We start from the raw sequence: 17,955 nt of genomic DNA, 5'->3' as shown, positions 1-17,955 counted from the left end.
CCAAAACATCTGGCAGAGCAGAGTTTGGGAAGCACTGCTCTAAAGCATAGCCAAAAGTGCATGGTAATGAGAGATGCAGATCCGCAATATCTGGAGGACTGGAGTATTCCCTATGTTATAATCTCTTCTTTTTCCTGAATACATACAACTTTAAACTTATACTTTTTATTTTGTTCTCTTGATACATACATTTTTAAAGGAAATACTGAATAGATTCCTGTGTAAGTCTAAAAAATTTAGTCATATCAACCCAAAAAACTTGGGTCAACTTATCCACAGGTTAACTGTGCTCTCTCTCTCTCTCTCTCTCTCTCTCTCTATATATATATATATATATATATATACACACACGCACGCACACACACACTAGCCATCCCCTGCCACGCATTGCTGTGGCCCAATCTGGTGACTGGAAAATAAAGTAATGAGAAAGTGTTGGCTTCTAATATATGTAATTTCTTTATGCTTGTGGGTAAATAGTATTTCTTGTTTTTGTCAGTGTCGATTGTCTGGTTTGCCTACTCTGGAACATGCAGCATATAATTGTCCTTTTTTAGGGGTCTCTTTCAGATCTATGATACTGTATCTGCCATATACATACGTGTGTGTATGTGTGTGTGAATCATATATATCTATATCTATTGATGGATGGCTCTTTGTCAGGAGGGCTTTGTTTATGTTTTCTTGCCCTGATGAAGGGAGTTGGACTGAATGGCCTTAAAGCAGCATTTGTCAACCTGGGGGTTGGGATCCCTGGGGGAGGTCACGAGGGGGTGTCAGAAGGGTCACCAAAGACCATCAGAAAACACAGTACTTTCTGTTGGTCATGGGAGTTCTGTGTGGTAAGTTTGTTCAGAATGCTCTTTGATTGTAGGTGAACTATAAATCCCAATAACTACAATTCCCAAATGTCAAGATCTATTTCCTCCAAACTTCATCTGTGTTCGTATTTAGGCATATGGAGTATTTGTACCAAGTTTGGTCTAGTTCCTTCATTGTTTGAGTCCACATTGCTCTCTGGATGTAGGTGAACTACAACTCCCAAACTCAAGGTCAATGCCCAGCAAACCCTTCTAGTGTTTTCTGTTGGTCATGGGGGTTCTGTGTGCCAAGTTTGGTTCAGTTGCATCATTAGTTGAGTTCAGAATGCTCTTTGATTGTAGGTGAACTATTAATCCCAGCAACTACAACTCCCAAATGACAAAATCAATATTTTTTTTTGAGTAATGGTCATTCATTGGGTTGTTAGGTGTATTGTGTCCAAATTTGGTGTCAATTCGTCCAATGATTTTTGAGTTATGTTAATGCCACAAACTAACATTATACACACACACATCACCCCCTTATCTGAGTAATGTGATGAAAGGCGAGAGCTTGGTTCATCTTGGAAGAAATTAAAAGAAGCACCAATCCATTCCACTCTTATATGTCTTTCAAGGGGGGGGGGGGAGGTTGGCATTGAGACCCACCATCCACTTACAACTACAAACATACAAGAATTGCAAGTTTGGAAATTGCTTCTCCCATATAGATTCCACCTGATCTGAAGTGTGCCTTAGGTGTGTAGTTCATAGAATTGTCTCAGTAATTGTGTGTCTAGTATGTGTTTAGGTATGTTTTACATTAGGGTGAACAGTTTTTAATTACTTACTTACTTCCTGTATTTATATACCACCTTTCTCACCCCTGGGGTACTCAAAGCAGTTTACAACATAGCTAAAATTCAATGCCAACATACAGTAACACAAAGAAATCATAATAACCAATTACTACATGTAACTTTGACTTAAAATCATTAAAGCCATTCAACATAAGACATAAACAACTTTTAAACATTCAGACAAAGCATTAAAATCATCCTAGTAAAAATATTAAAATACATAATAAAAAAAACATACACCATAGCCATTCTGATACATAAAACTGAAACTACAATCATGTTAGATGTTGTAGTTGTAGTTTTATATATTACTAGCTGCCCCCTGCCACACGTTGCTGTGGCCCAGACTGTTGATCTGGAAAATAAAGTAATGAGAAAGTGCTGGTTTCTAATATATGTAATTTCTTTATGCTTGTGGGTAAACAGTATTTCTTGCTGTTTCTTTGTCAGTGTTGAAGGGAGTTGGATTGGATGGCCTTAAGTATTTTTTGTTGGTCATGGGGGTTCTGTGTGGGGAGTTTGCCCCAATTCTGTCATTCGTGGGGTTCAGAATGCTCTTTGATTGTAGGTGAACTATAAATCCCAGTAACTACAACTCCCAAATGTCAAGGTCTATTTCCCCCCCCCCCCCCAACTCCATCTGTATTCATATTTGGGCATATTGAGTGCTTGTGCCAAGTTTGGTCGAGATCCATCATTGTTTGAGTCCACAGTGCTCTCTGGATGTAGGTGAACTACAACTCCCAAACTCAAGATCAATGCCCATCAAACCAGTATTTTCTGTTGATCATGGGAGTTCTGTGTGCCAAGTTTGGTTTAATTCCATCGTTGATGGAGTTCAGAATGCTCTTCAATTGTAGGTGAACTATAAATCCCAGCAACTACAACTCCCAAATGACAAATCATAATTTTTTGAGTGATGGTCACTCCTTGTATTGTGAGACGTTTTGCTGCCAAATTTGGTGTGATTTCGTTCATTGGTTCTTTTATTTTTAAGGTACTCATTCTGCACAGAGCATTTTTATATATATAGATAACAGTGTTTGTTTTGTATTGTTTTCTGTTTTTTAACCTTTTCCTTATTTCCAAATAAATATTAATTTTAAAAAGAGAGGATGAAAGATAACAGAATCAATACAAGACAGTTTTTCATAATATATAAAACTGCAACTACAGCCGTGTTGGATGTTGTAGTTTTAGTTTTATATTAGTTTTATACATGAAAAACTGTTTGCCTTGTTTCTGTTTTCTTTAATCTTTTCTCTATTTCCATATAAAATTTGATTAAAAAAGGAAGAGGTGTACATTGTGTGCTTTTTGAAAACCCACAGGATTAGTGCAGTCGTGCAGACACAGAAGAGTTGTGCTAGACATGGAGTGCCACTCAAAAGATTAGGGTCTCTGACATGGTCTTGGAATAAGAGGTTCTTTAGTTTTGAAGCCCATAAATAACACCGTTTTGATGCTTTTCTCTTTTCCTTCCTTTGGGGCCCAGGCGGATCGGTACCAGCGCCTGAAGGATGAGGTGGTGCGAGCACAAGTGCAGTTGCAGCTCTTCAAGTTGTACCACAATGAAGCTGAGATTGAAAAGCTGAACCGAGAGTTGAGTTCCAAGAACAAAGAGATTGATAAGGACAAGAGGCGCATGGACAAGGTGGAGGAGGAACTCAAGGACAAGAAGAAGGAGCTGGGCAAAGTGATGAGAGAGCAGCAGCAAATTGAGAAGGAGATCAAGTAAGGCGTTTGATGGGTGTGATTTCACATGCTTTCTTAAAAGTTGGAGTTCTTGTTTCAAACAAAATAGAACCCACCTGAAAGGCAGAGCTAGTCACCATGATTTTGAGTGACTTTCATATACAAGATCTCACGTAATATCTATATAAATAAAAATATAATGTTCGTTTGTGGGATTAACATAACTTGAAAACCACCGGACGAATTGACATCAAATTTGGACACAAGACACCTAACAACCCAATGTATGTCCTTCACTCAAAAAAAAATTGATTTTGTTATTTGGGAATTGTAGTTGCTGGGATTTATAGTTCACCTACAATCAAAGAGTATTCTGAACCTCACCAATGATGGAATTGAACCAAACTTGGCACACAGAACTCCCATGACCAACAGAAAATACTGGAAGGTTTTGGTGGGCATTGACCTTGAGTTTGGGAGTTGTAGTTCACCTATATCCAGAGATTACTGTGGACTCAAACAATGATGGATCTGGACCAAACTCTACACGAATACTCAATGTGCCCAAATGTGAGCACTGGTGGAGTTTGGGGAAAATAGAATCTTGATATTCGGGAGTTGTAGTTGTAGAGTGGTCAGAGGACATGCGTAAAGTAACTTATTTCCTTTTAAAAAGTAATGCTCAAAGATCTGTTGTCCATCTATTTATGTGGATAAATGAAATGTGGATACTGGTCCCACAGATATTTATTTATTTCCTATATTTATACCTCGCCCTTCTCTCCCCCCCCCCCCCCCCCTTGAAGGGGGACTCAGGGTGGCCTAACAAAAGCATCATACGATGCTAGCATCATAAAAACAACCACAGTAAAATCAAAATATTTAAAATTAAAACAACAATTAAGACACATCCATTTAAATTGAAATCCAAAAACCAGTCCAGGTCAATTCATTGCCATAAGTTGTGTGATCTTCTTCCACTTCCTGCTCACGGATCAAATTCTTGTTCCCATAACCAGGTCTTGATTTTCCTTCTAAAAGACAAGAGGGAGGTGGCCAATCTGATATCTCTAGGGAAGGCGTTCCATAGGCGGGGGGCCACTGCCGAGACGGCCCTGTCTCTCGTCCCCATCAACCGTGTTTGTGATAGTGTTGGGATCGAGACCAGGGCCTCTCCTGAAGATGTTAAACTCCGTGATGATTTGTGGCAGGAGATACGTTCAGACAGGTAGTCTGGGCCAGAACCGTTTAGGGCTTTAAAGGTTAAAACCAGCACTTTGAATTGTGCTCAGAAGCTGATCGGTAGCCAGTGGAGTTGGCGAAACAAAGGAGTTGTATGTTCCCTGTACGTCGCTCCCGTGAGCAACCTGGCTGCCGACCGTTGGACTAGTTGAAGCTTCGGGGCAGTCTTCAAAGGCTGCCCCATGTAGAGTGCATTGCAGTAGACTATTCGGGATATAACAAGAGCATGGACCACCGTGGCCAAATCAGACTTCTCAAGATATGGAGTCATACTATATAATGAAAACTGCTGTTTAGGAATATGTAGACAGCCTCACATTTTTCTGCCTTGTTTTAAAGCACAATGGTTGGGAATGGATGTATCTTTTTTGGTTCTCAGAGAAATTAGACACAGAATAAGATTTTTTTTTCTCATGGTGTTCTGGCAGGGAAAAAGATTCCGACCTGAACCAGAAGCGTCCCCAATACATTAAGGCCAAGGAAAATACATCTCACAAGATCAAAAAGCTGGAAGCTGCCAAGAAATCCCTGCAGAATGCCCAGAAACAGTACAAGAAGCGCAAGGGTGACATGGATGAACTGGAGAAAGAGATGATATCTGTGGAGAAAGCCCGGCAGGAGTTTGAGGAGCTCATGGAAAAGGAGAGCCAGAGCCAAGGAAGGGATCTCACACTGGAGGAGAATCAGGTGCAGTCAAGATATAGGGATCACTGGGGGGAGGCAGGATGTCTTCCTTGCTGAAGCATGGAATTTTAGGCAGATAACCCTAAATATGTCTGGGGATGCTGGAATTTCATTTTTCCTTCCTTCAATTTATCCAACAGGTCAAGAAATACCATCGGCTGAAGGAGGAGGCCAGCAAGAGGGCAGCCACCTTGGCCCAGGAGCTGGAGAAATTCAACCGTGACCAGAAGGCAGATCAGGACCGGCTGGATCTGGAGGAGAGGAAGAAAATAGAAACAGAGGTGTGTGTTTCTCCATGGCTCTGCTCATTGGTGGCAGGCTCTTTTCACTTGACCCCCTTTCTCAGGAAGTAACTCGAATGTCCCACCCCACAATGTGCATGATTTATATGTGGGACCATAAACAAAGAAGGCTACACTGAAGAAGCTCCCAATTCTGCAGTAGGAATTTACAATGTATACCTATCATGCAAGCTAAATGAAATTGCATATGTCTCACATTTCTTTACAGGTTTGTGTCAGTTTATTTTGCTTCTCAGAGTTTGAGGGATGGAGTACAGAGCTATTTAGCATGCTAAAGCCTTGCCCTCCTCCTACAGCAAATCTTCTTCAGCTGTTTCTTTATCATCTGATCTTTCACATCTGTCTCCACAGCTGTAAGGGCAAAAAAAAAAGTGCAAGTGGACACGGCCCATAGAGCTCTTTAGCAGTTTTTCATTAATCCATTTTTAATTACTGTTGAATTTTGCTGTAGAAATCCAGCAGCAGATTGCTAACTAACCTGCAAGCAACTGGAAAATGAACAAAATGCAGGGCAGTCAATATCACAGTCCATTTATTTCTCTTTTTATTGTCGAAGGTTTTCATGGCCGGAATCACTGGGTTGTTGTAGGTTTTCCGGGCTATATGGCCATGTTTTAGAGGCATTTTCTCCTTACGTTTTGCCTGCATCTATGGCAAGCATCCTCAGAGGTAGTGAGGTTTGTTCGAAGTAGGAAATGCGTTTATATATCTGTGGAAAGACCAGGGTGGGACAAAGGACTTTTGTCTGCTGGAGCTAGGTGTGAATGTTTCAACTGACCACCTTGATTAGCATTTAATGGCTTGGAAGTGCCCAAAGAAAGATTCCCTCAGGCACTTCCAAGCCATTAAATGCTAATCAGGGTGGTCAGTTGAAACATTCACACCTTGCTCCAGCAAACAAAAGTCCTTTGTCCCACCCTGGTCTTTCCACAGATATATAAACGCATTTTGAAAATAACTGGTCAGGAGTTGAAAAAGCATAAATTAGAAGTATTTTCTGAACTTTCTTAGTTAACTTGGGAGATCAGGTTCCTGGCAATGTTATAGAACTGGGACGGTAATGGGATGTTCTCCAGATTATCTTGCACTACCTCAGCCAGGAGTGCTCATGGTTAGGGATGATGGAAATTGTAGTTCAATTGGATGGTATGAGGTTGCCATTCATTATCAGAGACTATTAATTGATGGGAATTGAATATAAAGATAAATTTGAAATAAACATTTTCTTGTATCTGTGATGTTTGTTTGCTCGTATATCCAGAAGGAGCTGTCGCCTAGCTCTTTCTGCTCTTTTCCTGTGCTTTTCCAAATTTCTCCCCCAAAAAGTAGCTTTAGTGTTTCATCGTAAGTAAAAGTTGTTACTAATTCTTTGGAACTTCATAGATTAAATAGCCTCCTTGGTCCCCAGCCTATCCTCCTTATGTTGTTTTTGGTGACAGTGCTCATCAGGTGGAACAAAAAGGTTTCTTTTCAGTTCAGTGCTGGTTGAATTGAGCCCTTACTTTGAGCTGAGGCCCTTTGTTTGCCATTCTTTCCTTATAGGCCAAGATCAAGCAGAAATTGAGGGAGATTGAAGAGAACCAGAAGCGCATTGAGAAGCTGGAGGAGTACATTGCCACCAGCAAGTAAGGGCCAGAGGAACTCCTCCCTCTTCATATTATTGTGGGATGGGACAGGGTGGGTAAAAGAACAGAGGGTTCATAGAAGATCAGGAAAGTCTGCTTAAAAGGGGACACCCTTGGAGTTCTTCTCCTGAACACTCAAGGACAGAGCTCCTAGGGAACATGGGATGAACCTCTATCACATTCCTCCTTCTCCTTCTTTTCCAGGCAGTCCTTGGAAGAGCAAAAGAAGCTGGAAGGAGAGCTGACAGAAGAAGTAGAGATGGCAAAGCGCCGAATTGATGAAATCAACAAGGAGCTGAACCAGGTCATGGAGCAACTGGGGGATGCCCGGATTGATCGGCAGGAGAGCAGCCGGCAGCAGCGCAAGGCTGAGATAATGGAAAGCATCAAGCGCCTCTACCCTGGCTCTGTGGTACGTGGCTGTTGTGAATAAGCCAATAGCAAATATTGGAGAGGACATCGTTTTTAAATTTTTTATTATTCATTGTTTTTATCTTTCTAAATGTAATGTTTCTTTTTTGCTTTTTATCAATGTCTGTATTTTATATATGGCATCGAATTGTGCCGACTTGTATGCCGCCCTGAGTCGCCTTCAGGCTGATATGGGCGGGTTAGAAATAGTGTAAATAAAAATAAATAAATAAATAAATATTGCATCTGGGATGTGTATTTTAGGATGTATGTGTGGAAGCTGGGGATTACCGCCTCACTCTTTTCTTTGCCTCCCACAGTATGGCCGTCTAATTGACCTTTGCCAACCCACTCAGAAAAAGTATCAGATAGCTGTCACCAAGGTGTTGGGAAAGAACATGGACGCCATCATAGTTGACTCAGAGAAGACTGGCCGAGATTGCATCCAGTACATTAAGGAGCAGCGAGGGGAGCCTGAGACTTTCCTGCCCCTGGATTACCTTGAGGTGGGGAAAATATTGCTGGTGTGGTCTAAGGAAAATTTGGTCATTGTTATTATTATATTATATTTACTTATTTACTTTCCCAGTTCAGTTCATCAAACCCACACAACCTCTTCGATCTTCCAGAGAGGCCCTTCTCTCGCTCCCGCCTTCATCGCAAGCGCAACTTGTGGGGACGAGAGAGAGAGGGCCTTCTCTGTGGTGGCCCCTCGGCTCTGGAATTTGCTCCACAGAGATATTAGGCAAGCCTCCACCTTGGAAATCTTTAGGAGGAGCCTGAAAACTTGGCTGTTCCAATGTGCCTTCAATGACTGAATATATGATAATCCCTGACCAAACTCTGCATAAAATGTCCTCAGAAGCACTTTATACTCCTACCTTATCCCCCAGATCCCCTTCCTGATATTTTGCACTGCCCTATCTAATTTTTAGTGGTTTAATGTTTTGATTTTATATTATTGTGCTGCATATTTACATTGGTTTTGTGTTTTATGTTATTTTATTTACTGATTTTCTCTTGTTTTGTGTTATATTATGTTTTCTGTATTGATGGGTGTAGCCTCATGTAAGCCACCCCCGAGTCCCCTTTGGGGAGATAGTGGCGGGGTATAAATAAAGATTATTATTATTATTATTATTATTATCAGGAGATCTACAGCAGTTAAAAGAAACAGCTAAAAATGCACCTGTGTGAAAGGAAAAATGTATCCGTATTCACTCAAGTCTAATGCGCCATCAAATCTAATGCACACCTCAATTATCAAAACCCTGTAACCAAAATAAGTATTTCCTGACAAATATAATGTGCAGCATCAAATGGTTGTTTCCACAGCCCCAAGAAGACATAAGAGACTTTTTTAGTATAGTTTAAAATAATAATAATAATAATAATAATAATAATAATAATAATGATATAATAATAATGATGATGATATAATAATAATAATAATAATAATAATAAACTTTATTTATACCCCACCACCATCTTCCCAAGGGGACTCGGAGCGGCTTACATGAGGTCAAGCCCAGCAACACATCAGTAAAAACAAAAAACAAAAACAACTCTTCTGAATCCAGCATAGAGGTCTTGTGGCCTTCTGAGTTGTGGTAGTTGCCCACTCATTAATTTTTTTTTTTTTGTGTTTGTTAAAAAGAGTAGTTTGTTGCTACGATTACTCGTAAGTTTAACAAATCAATTTTAAAATAGATTTTTAAAACCCTCTCATATTATCCATTGTGTGGTACTGCCTTCAAATTCGCAAGTAAAAAGCATTTCTTGCGTATGAGGGAGAAGAGAATAAAGCTGATATTTTTTTGTGTTATTTTCAAAATAAAGGTGCCACAAAAAGAATGACATATGCTGATAACATTGTTACTTGTACCAAGTTAACTTGCAAGCTCTTATTTTCCCAGCCTGACATTATTTTTCCCTTCTTTCCCAGGTGAAGCCCACAGATGAAAAGCTCCGGGAGTTGAAGGGAGCCAAGCTGGTGATTGATGTCATCCGCTATGAGCCTCCTCACATTAAAAAGGCCCTGCAGTATGCTTGTGGGAATGCCCTTGTGTGTGACAACGTAGAGGATGCCCGTCGCATCGCCTTTGGGGGGCACCAGCGTCACAAGGTCAGGATGGTCTTGCCTTGCATCTCTCTAAACCAGGAGTGTCCAGCCCATTTTTCTGGAGGGCCACATCAGCCTTATGGTTGCTTTCAAAGGGTCGTTGAATCTGTGGATTGAGAATCAGTGTATACAGAGAACCAACTATAATTTTTGACATACTGTTTGGTACTCTTTAGTTTTTACCCAGATTGGGTCCCCAGATGTGATTTAACAACACTTTTGATGATCCGCCATGTGGACTGGGGAGAATGGGAATTGCAGCCCAACAGCACTTATGGCTCTGAGGTTGGAGAAAGATTAAATGACATTTTGAAGTCAGACCTCATATCCACAAGCCTTTTATCTAAATCCAAAACCCACTGTCCAGCCTGCACAGAACAAACTTCAGCCTTCCAAATGTTACTGCATCACAACTCCCATCAGTTCTAATAATAATGTCTAAAGATGAAGAATACAGGAATTGTAGCCCAGCATTTGGAGAGCCACGTAAAATGACTTGGCAGTTTGGATTTGGCCCATAGACCTTTTGTTGTTGTTCATTCGTTCAGTCGTCTCCGACTCTTCGTGACCTCATGGACCAGCCTACGCCAGAGCTCCCTGTCGGCCGTTACCACCCCCAGCTCCCTCAAGGTCAGCCCAGTCACTTCAAGGATGCCATCCATCCATCTTGCCCTTGGTCGGCCCCTCTTCCTTTTGCCTTCCACTTTCCCCAGCATAATTGTCTTCTCTAGGCTTTGCTGTCTCCTCATGATGTGGCCAAAGTACTTCAACTTTGTCTCTAGTATCTTTCCCTCCAGTGAGCAGTCGGGCTTTATTTCCTGGAGGATGGACTGGTTGGATCTTCTCGCAGTCCAAGGCACTCTCAGAACTTTCCTCCAACACCACAGCTCAAAAGCATCTATCTTCCTTCGCTCAGCCTTCCCTAAGGTCCAGCTCTCACATCCGTAGGTGACTACAGGGAAGACCATGGCTTGGACTAGGCGGATCTTTGTTGCCAGTCTGATGTCTCTACTCTTCACTATTTTATCGAGACTGGACATTGCTCTCCTCCCAAGAAGTAAGCGTCTTCTGATTTCCTGGCCACATTGTGCATCTGCAGTAATCTTTGCACCTAGAAATACAAAGTCTGTCACGGCCTCCACGGTTTCTCCCTCTATTTTCCAGTTGTCAATCATTCTTGTTGCCATAATCTTGGTTTTTTTAACGTTTAGCTGCAACCCGGCTTTTGCGCTTTCTTCTTTCACCTTGATTAGAAGGCTCCTCAGCTCCTCCTCGCTTTCGGCCATCAGGGTGGTGTCATCTGCATATCTGAGGTTGTTAATGTTTCTTCCAGCAATTTTCACCCCAGCTTTGCATTCATCCAGCCCCGCACATCGCATGATGTGTTCTGCATACAAGTTAAAAAGGTTGGGTGAGAGGATGCAGCCTTGCCGGACGCCTTTCCCAATCTTGAACCAGTCTGTTGTTCCGTGGTCAGTTCTTACTGTTGCTACTTGGTCCTTGTACAGATTCCTCAGGAGAGAGACAAGGTGGCTTGGGATGCCCATCCCACCAAGAACTTGCCACAATTTATTATGATCCACACAGTCAAAGGCTTTAGAATAGTCAATGAAGCAAAAATAGATGTTTTTCTGAAACTCCCTGCCTTTCTCCATTATCCAGCGGATATTGGCAATCTGGTCTCTCGTTCCTCTGCCTTTTCTAAACCCAGCTTGAACATCTGGCAACTCTCGCTCCATGTATTGCTGGAGTCTTCCTTGCAGGATCTTGAGCATTACCTTACTGGCATGAGAAATAAGGGCAACTGTACGGAAGTTTGAGCAGTCTTTCGCATTTCCCTTTTTTGGTATGGGGATATAAGTTGATTTTTTCCAGTCTGATGGCCATTCTTGTGTTTTCCATATTTGCTGGCAAATGGCATGCATCACCTTGACAGCATCATCTTTTAAGATTTTAAACAGTTCAGCTGGGATCCCATCATCTCCTGCTGCCTTGTTGTTAGCAATGCTTCTTAAGGCCCATTCAACCTCACTCCTCAGGATGTCTGGTTCTAATTCATTCACCACACCGTCAAAGCTATCCTCGATATTGTTATCCTTCCTATACAGATCTTCTGTATAGTCTCGCCACCTTCTCTTGATCTCTTCAGCTTCTGTTAGGTCCCTGCCATCTTTGTTTTTTATCATACCAATTTTTGCCTGAAAATTACCTCCAATGTTTCTAATTCTCTGGAAGAGGTCTCTTGTCCTTCCTATAGACCTTATTATTTATTTATTAAGAGCATTTTTATCCCGTCCTTCTCGCCTCCGAAGAGGGACTCAGGACGGCTACTAGCAGACACCGTTCAGTGCCAAACAATACACATCATAAAATACAATTAACCTACATTAAAACAGATATAAATACATTAAAACAATGAGTTTGAAGAAATACCTTTCTGCTTCTTTGCCAGTCCTCTCGCATCTACAGCACAAACAAGGTCTCATGCAAATTCTCAAGCCAAGAAATTTGAAATTTATCACCTGTATCAATGTATACAAATGAAAAAAAATGTGTTGACATTTACTTTGCATAATGTGTTGGGTTTCTGCTAACTGAAAATGGAACATATTATCAAAATATAATACTATATATTACTATATAATATAATATATAATATAATATATAATATAATACTAGTAATAATAATATAATATTATAATTATAATTATATATTTACATTACATGTAATATTACTAATAATATTACAATATAATGGTATAGTGCAATATAGTAATATATAATACTGATATTGTACTATGCTAATAATATAATATATTGTATGAAAATATATATTGTAAGCCGCTCTGAGTCCCCTTCGGAGTGAGAAGGGTGGCATATAAATAAATACATAAAAGACGTTGAGGTCTTCCTAGTGGGAATCTTATTCTGTTCCTTCCTTTGGGATTATGCGAACCAGGATGAGCAAATCTAGCACTTACAGTTTTTCATTTTTTCCATACTTAAATTTTTCTTATTCTATTACCACATCTGTTTTTTTTGTTTTGTTTTAATGTCTACAGGAAAATTAGTATGCATTTATGTGTGCATGTATGTGTAGTTTAGCCTAATATTCCCATTTATACAATCAATATTATCCCGTACGTTTTTGAGCTTTAGTGAAAATAACATACTTTCCCACATTTTCTGTTTTTTGCATGGAAATTTTGACTTCAGAACTGCATTTCAAACAATGTTTCTCAAACCGTCCTTCCTCCAGGTGTTTTGGACTTCAGATTCCAGAAATCCCAGCCAGCTTACAAGCTATTAGGAATTGTGGGAGCTGAAGTCCAAAACATCTGGAGGAGCATGGTTTGGGAAACTCAAAGTCAGAATGTAACTGCATTTCGGGACACTTAATAATTCAGGAAAAGCTAATTAAATTAAACTCTTATTATCCTTTTGTTATCAAAATGTAAACTGAATAAATTTATCCCTGGTGGCGCAGCCAGTTACTCCACTGAGCTGCTCAACTTGCTGACTAAAAGGTCAGTGGTAGCTACAGCTTCTGCCAACCTAATAATAATAATAATAATAATAATCTTTATTTAATACGCCGCCACCATCTCCCCAATGGGGACTCGGGGCGGCTTACATGAGGCCAAGCCCAACAGCATATTATAATAAAGTAAAACAAAACACAATAAAATACATATAACATATGAGTACAAAAATGATAAAGCAAAATCATACACAATAAAATAAAATAACATAATATAACAATGTGCAAGATAAAAACTAAGATACTAAAAATACTAAAATCAGGATGAGGTAGGGATGGAACAGATTGTGGGGGAGAAACTCATAAAGGAACAGGGTCATAAATATTGACCTTCATACAGGTGGAGAAATATACTCTGGGGACAAAAACCGTTGAGGGGGAGCAACTGTGTATGATAATATGCCTACTCTCCAAAAGCGCATCAGAAAAACCAGCAGTTTTTAACTTAGCAGTTCAAAGACATGCAAATGTGAGTAGATCTATAGGTACTGCCCCAGCGGAAAGGTAACAGCTCTCCATGCAGTCATGCCGGCCACATGACCTTGGAGGTGTCTGCGGACAAAGCTGGCTCTCCGGCTTAGAAATGGAGATGAGCACCAACCCCCAGAGTCAGATACGATTAGATTTAATGTCAAGGGGTAACCTTTACCTCACTAAACATTTGCTTATACAGTAGTTGCAGCTGGAAATTTATCAATACTATTTTTATTAACCACAAAAAATGTTATATACATAAAAAGAGGTGGAACAATATAGTGAAAGAAGAGTAGGAAATAAAGATGTATACGTCTTAACAAAAACTACTTCATTCTTTTCTTTAAGCCAGATTCTTTACAGCAATTCAACTTGTTCTCTTCTTTTTTTTCTTAAAAAAAAACCTAATAATTTTTATTGCATTTATATTCCTTTTATTACAAAAACAATCTCTATAATTCATATAATTACTTTTTTTCCTTTACCCAGTTGTGCTACCCTGTGTGCTCCCCATCTCCAGAGTTCTTCTTTTCGTTATGCTCCCACCAGAACCTCATTTCTTCTGGTGGGGGTTGGTTCCCATCTTCTTTCCTTAATGTTTCCTCAATAAATATTTTCCATATATTTTCAAAATCATTATCCTTCCTTAGGCTTTTTTTAACCTTTAGACTGCATGTTAATTTGTCATTTATTGCTAATTTCCAAATTTCCTTGTACCATTCTTCTATCTTAATTTCCACCTCTCCTTTCCAATATTTTGCTATTAGTAGCCTTGCAGCCGTTAACAACATTGTTATCGGATTCTTTTCATTTTCCTTCTATTCATCTGTATTGTAAATAACAGTATAGTCGCTGGATTTATATTAATTTTTTTCTTCATAATACTTCCTATTTCTACTATAACTTTCCCCCAGAAACTCTGTACATATTTGCATTGCCACCACATGTTGATATACGTACCACTTTCTTGGCAACCCCTCCAACATTTTTCTGAACAACTCTTATCCATATTATGTATCTTTGTCGGGAAAATTTATCAATATTATTTTAAAGAAGTATGGTGAGATGTTCAGCATTCAGTTTCTGCATTTGGTTACTATGTTTGCACAGATTTGCAAAATACTCTCAGCCTGGTCTATTCTGTAGTCTATAGCTGGGGATCTTTTGACTCTCCCAATATTTTGCACTACAGCTTCTGCAGTTCTCTTGACCGCAGTTCTCTTCACATCAGGGATGGGGACTATGTAGTCCCCCATATAAAGTTGGGCTGCAGCTCCAAGGAGCCATTTCGCAGTATCAAATACTGTTGTTTGCAGGTCAGGAACATGTGTAAGGCCACCCAGTTTCTATTTCAGTACAGATCAGAACAGATGGTGAACTAAAGGCTCCCCATTCTTGCCTCAGTTCAAAGAAGGATGCTTCCCTCTTCCAAAAATTGTCGTTCATAGCTGTTTCCAAGCCTTTCCTTTGATGTAATATTCCTCTTTTTTTCTGCTGCAGACTGTTGCTCTTGATGGAACCCTTTTCCAGAAGTCAGGGGTCATTTCAGGAGGTGCCAGCGACCTGAAAGCCAAGGCCAGACGCTGGGATGAAAAGGCTGTGGACAAGCTGAAAGAGAAGAAAGAGAAACTGACGGAGGAGTTAAAGGTCAGGACTGCTGCTGAATCTTGCAGTACAACCTGCTCACTTCTGCTGTGCTTTTAGATATTTTGAGATGGGGAAAAGCTAACTGATGTTACCTGCATGCACGCATAGAGCTCTTTGTGGTATTGCGAGAACATAAAGATGGGAGGAGACCCTTAGGTAGAAAAAAATGGTGGCCAAACTGTTTCTTGAAGAATAGAAGTGTGCTTAGCTGGGAAATTTCATCTCTAACATTATCTAAATTACTTCAAACTGCATAATCTATATAAATAAAAATGTAATGTTAGTTTGTGGGATTAACAGAACTCAAAAACCACAGGACGAATAGACACCAAATTTGACCACAAGACACGTACTAACCCAAGGAGTGACCATCACTCAAAAAAAATTGATTTTGTCATTTGGGAGTTGTAGTTGCTGGGATTTATAGTTCACCTACAATCAAAGAGCATTCTGAACCCCACCAACGGTGGAATTGAACCAAACTTGGCACACCGTTCTCCCATGACCAACAGAAAATACTGGAAGGGTTTGGTGGACAATGTCCTTTGGTTTTGGAGTTGTAGTTCACCTACATCCAGAGATCACTGTGGACTCAAAAAATGATGGACCAATCTCTACACGAATACTCAATATGCCCAAATGTGAACACTGGTGGAGTTTGGGAAAAATAGCATATTGAAATTTGGGAGTTGTAGTTGCTGGGATTTATAGTTCACCTACAATCATAGAGCATTCTGAACCCCATCAACGATACAACCTCCCACACAGAACCCCCATGTGGGCCACAGCAATGTGTGGCAGGGGACGGCTAGTCTATATAAATAAAAATGTAATGCTTGTTTGTGGGATTAGGATAACTCAAAAATCACTGGACGAATTGACACCAAATTTGGACACAATACACCTATCAGGCCAATGAGTGACCATCACTTATAAAAGCACTGGAAAACACAGCATAAGACTTAAAAAGCCAAAAAAAAAAACACCCCACATTACAATACATGCACCAAACCACATAAATATATGCAAACACACATATACACACAAAGCACATATACACAGACTGTGCCACAGCAACGCGTGGCAGGGGGCGGCTAGTGAAAGGATAAAGTGAGAAATACATTGGACCCCCCCCCCCCCAGAGAGGGTGGGGTGCTTTTTTCCTCAAGGGAGTGAAGAAGCTGTGCTGAACACAAGTATCCCACATCTTTCCTATGAGAATGTCCATCTGCAACTCCTTCCTATTTTGTATCTTAGGGCCCTTCCACACAGTCCTAAATCCCAGAATACCAAGACAGAAAATCCCACAATATCTGCTTTGAACTGGGTTATCTGAGTCCACACTCCGATAATGTGGGATTTTCTGCCTTGACATTATGGGATATAGGGTTGTGTGGAAGGGCCATTAGGCTCCTTTCACACAGCTGAATGAAATCCCACATTATCTGCTTTGAACTGGAATATATGGCAGTGTGGACTCCGATAACCCAGTTCAAAGCAGGTATTGTGAGATTGTCTGCCTTGATATTCTGGGATATAAGGCTGTGTGGAAGGGCCATTAGACTCCTTTCACACAGCTGAATAAAATCCCACATTATCACACATTATCTGCTTTGAATTGGAATATATGGCAATGTGGACTCAGATAACCGAGTTCAAAACAGGTATTGTGAGATTGTCTGCCTTGATATTCTCATATATAGGGCTATGTGGAAGGGCCCTTAGTCTTCATTCAATACAAAAGTGAGACCCCTTCCACACAGCTGAATAAAATCCCACATTATCCCACATTATCTGCTTTGAATTGGAATATATGGCAATGTGGACTCAGATAACCCAGTTCAAAGCAGGTATTGTGGAATTGTCTGTCTTGATATTCTGGGATATGGGGCTATGTGGAAGAGCCCTTAGTCTTCATTCAATACAAAAGTGAGACCCCTGCCACACAGCTGAATAAAATTCCACATTATCTGCTTTGAACTGGAATATATGGCAGTGTGGACTCAGGTAACCCAGTTCAAAGCAGATATTGTGGGATTTTCTGCCTTGATATTCTGGGTTATATGGCTGTGTGGAAGGGCCTTGAGAAGCGTAATTGGCACAGCATTTCTGATTTCTGTTTGTTCTTGTGAAAACCGAACAGTGAATAAAACTGACAGGAAGAGAACCAACTCATTTGAAATGTGGTGCTGGAGGTGAGTTCTGCAGATACCATCGACTGCCAAGAAACCAAATAAATAAATCTGAGAGCAAATCAAGCCTGGACTTTTGCTCAAAGCCAAAATGATTAAATTGGAACTGTTGTCCTTTGGACACAGCATGAGATGGCATGACTCACTGGGGTGAAAAAAACCCCAGTAATGTTCAGTAAAAATGGAAGGTAATAGGAAAAAAGAGAGCCCACACTGCGGATAGATTGACTCAATCAAGGAAGCCATGGCCCTGCATTTGCAAGGCCTGAACGGGACTGTCGGTGATTGCGGCTTATAGAGGGTTGCCAGAAGTCCAAGCCAGCAATATAGTAATAATCAGAACCTCGTCACAATTCATCA

The 17,955-nt window shown here is 40.4% G+C and overlaps 1 protein-coding gene across 1 annotated transcript in view; it reads left to right on the top strand.

The window, feature by feature from the left end:
* Positions 1 to 17,955, top strand: part of SMC1A (structural maintenance of chromosomes 1A) — a 49,347-nt gene that overhangs the window by 6,901 nt on the left and 24,491 nt on the right. The window contains exons 5-12 of the mRNA XM_060763235.2: positions 3,156 to 3,394; positions 5,026 to 5,284; positions 5,422 to 5,562; positions 7,126 to 7,208; positions 7,413 to 7,620; positions 7,940 to 8,125; positions 9,565 to 9,744; positions 15,257 to 15,403. Coding sequence (XP_060619218.2) covers positions 3,156 to 3,394; positions 5,026 to 5,284; positions 5,422 to 5,562; positions 7,126 to 7,208; positions 7,413 to 7,620; positions 7,940 to 8,125; positions 9,565 to 9,744; positions 15,257 to 15,403 — 1,443 coding nt within the window. The remainder of the gene's footprint in view (positions 1 to 3,155; positions 3,395 to 5,025; positions 5,285 to 5,421; positions 5,563 to 7,125; positions 7,209 to 7,412; positions 7,621 to 7,939; positions 8,126 to 9,564; positions 9,745 to 15,256; positions 15,404 to 17,955) is intronic.

This window comes from Anolis sagrei, chromosome 2, assembly GCF_037176765.1.
Source record: "Anolis sagrei isolate rAnoSag1 chromosome 2, rAnoSag1.mat, whole genome shotgun sequence".
Lineage (NCBI taxonomy): Eukaryota > Metazoa > Chordata > Lepidosauria > Squamata > Dactyloidae > Anolis > Anolis sagrei.
Note: the sequence above shows the minus strand (reverse complement) of the source record. Positions and strands in the feature narration are given on the sequence as shown.